Source organism: Cyprinodon variegatus, unplaced genomic scaffold, assembly GCF_000732505.1.
Source record: "Cyprinodon variegatus isolate N-32 unplaced genomic scaffold, C_variegatus-1.0 Scaffold317, whole genome shotgun sequence".
NCBI classification, from domain to species: domain Eukaryota; kingdom Metazoa; phylum Chordata; class Actinopteri; order Cyprinodontiformes; family Cyprinodontidae; genus Cyprinodon; species Cyprinodon variegatus.
Window position 1 is genome coordinate 312,017 of NW_015150770.1, and position 2,426 is coordinate 314,442.

The 2,426-nt window shown below is 41.8% G+C and overlaps 1 protein-coding gene across 2 annotated transcripts in view; it reads left to right on the plus strand.

Annotated features, from left to right (window-relative positions):
- The window catches only part of LOC107090935 (para-nitrobenzyl esterase-like), a 33,402-nt gene that overhangs the window by 20,660 nt on the left and 10,316 nt on the right, over nucleotides 1-2,426 (plus strand). For both annotated transcript variants that reach the window (XM_015384588.1, XM_015384590.1), the window contains exons 6-7: nucleotides 1,190-1,389; nucleotides 1,474-1,532. In XM_015384588.1, coding sequence (XP_015240074.1) covers nucleotides 1,190-1,389; nucleotides 1,474-1,532 — 259 coding nt within the window. The remainder of the gene's footprint in view (nucleotides 1-1,189; nucleotides 1,390-1,473; nucleotides 1,533-2,426) is intronic.

A 2,426-nucleotide genomic window follows, 5' to 3' on the forward strand; every position in this document is an offset into this window, starting at 1 on the left:
TTCCTCTTCTAGCTGTTTGGCTTCCGGATGGATGAGTCAGAGTAGCGCCATCTCACTGCGGAGCTGAGTCCGACGCGATTTTTAGACGTACAGAGTAAGCAGGTAGATGGCATCAGAGCGTCGGGCTGCAGTGTGAGAACAAATCAAAACCAATCTAACATGTTTAGCTCTATAACATTTAAATGCACCTCTCCAATGTCTGAGAGAAAAACATTTAATGAACATTTTTTAATGTATGACTTGCATCACTGTACAGTCCACTGTTTGTCGTTTTGGTAACTACATCTAAAGTACCGCTAGGTGGACAAAAAATTACGCCATTTGGCGGAAAATCACCCGGCTTTCTCAAATCACGCGGCTTTTTCAAGTTACGCAGCTTTTTCAAATTACGCAAGAATGTGTACAAATCAAAAAAAACGGCGCCGGCAACGCTTGTGGGTCGTTTTCATCGAATGTCGGTGATTTTAAAGTAATTTTAAGTGATAGATAATTTTTTTTTTGCGATCATTGCCCGGCGGGCAAATGCAATGAAATTTGTACCCCCCCCAACAATAAAAACGACTTGCCCCGGGAGATTGGGCGATGGTTAACATCGAGCCCTGCAGTGTGAGCTGTAGCTGCGTGCAACGATTGAAAAAAATCACACAGTCTATGCCCGGCTTTAACGTATATTGATTAAGCACTCTGTAAGCCTATGTTGGCAACTGCAGTCACTAGGATTGTCATAGTTTAAATTCGAATGATTCTGGGTCTTTGTTTCAATTCTGCTTCCTATTGATTCTGAATTATTTTAGGGGAAAGGATCATAATAGCTTGTTTTTTGTTTTCCTTTATTTCTCTTTGTGAAATTTTATACCAAGGTCTTTCTTTCGCAGTATGAGAAAATACATTATAGATTCCATTGCAGAAAGCAGAACTCATGTAATTCTGAATTATATTTAATGGTACTAATTGTTGCTCCAACAGTTCCATTAAGCTGTTTTTAGTCATTTAGGATTAAAAATAAGTGCAAGATATTTTTTGTAGTCAATTTTGAAAAAGTAAATAGCTTTACCTGAGAAAAACCCATCCATCAATTAAAACCTGTAGATAAAGAATTGATAGCAAAAAGCATTGCCCAGCATGCATGTACTGTATATCCCAGCTGCATATAGTTTTTATTTAGGTGGTGTTTTTGTCTTTGTCTCAGGCAATACCATGGGTGGAGTACCCATCCTGGGCTGCAGATGATTTAACCGATCTCCCCACTAGAGGGCGTTTCATCGGGCCTGTTGCTGTGGTGGACGGATACGTCCTGGAAGCTCCGCCTTTTGAGGTCTGGGAGAAAAAGGGATTCTTTAACGACGTTCCGTTTGTAATCGGGACCACTGAACAAGAAGTTGACTTCAGGTTGGAGTGTACCAGATTCTGGTTCTTCAGGGGTGGCTGGTTCTCAGGTCTGACTTCAGTTTGTCCTTTCTTTTCCATCCACAGTCCTCCAGCTGCAAACATCTCTGATTGGACCTGGGGAGACTACAGCTGGTTTGTTACAGGTACCAACAGCAGGAAACATAAATCCAGTCATAGAATCTTTAGATATTTTGCACTGAGACAATCTTGCGGAGACTGACTGAGAGTGGCAGGCATTCCAGGTGAAACAACTTGTTAATTAGACAGCAGCAGGTGAAGCTGTTCACCCAGTTAGTAGATTGGAGTGGAGCAGGAGGAGGAAACAGCCTAAAAAGTAACATGAAAATTTTTAAGGTGCTGCTATGTCATGAAGATAGAGTTCATGACCCGATATATCGGCTGTCGCAAGTTCGAGTCCTGGCTCTGCTGACCTTTGCCCAATTTCTCTCCTCTCTTCTAACCAACTTTTCTGTCTCCATACCAAATAACAAACACAGGGATTAAAGTATTCTGGCCCCAGGCTCATAGTGATTGCCTGTGTGTAAAAAAAAAAAACACTTGAAAATAGATTTCTGCTAAATAAAAAAAATAAAGACATTTGAAATCCTCCTTGCGCTTGTCGGCCAATGGAAGCAAAGGAGAAGCATGTACTTCCTCCTCTCGTTTCTTGCTCAAGTCTCCAGATAGATTGTGGTGCAGTGCTACACATGAGTTCTACACGGAAACTCACCTTTTGCTGTTTACAGCTCCATCCAACTGACCGTGTATGCGTACTAAAAATAACGGTTTGTGCTTTCCTCACCGAACACGACCTCTCATTCACTCTAAATATAGATGCACTGTTGCCATCTTCTGGCCTTTTTTGGTATTGGATTTTCGAAAGTCAAATTTAGTCTTCAGTCATTCATGCAATCACTGATCCCATGCTCCCACACTCCACTGGCATGGCTTGAAAATAGGCTTGTCCCGATCCGATCCACGTATCGGATCGGGACGCCGATATTGGCAAAAAAGTGCGTATCGGCAAAGCATGTAAA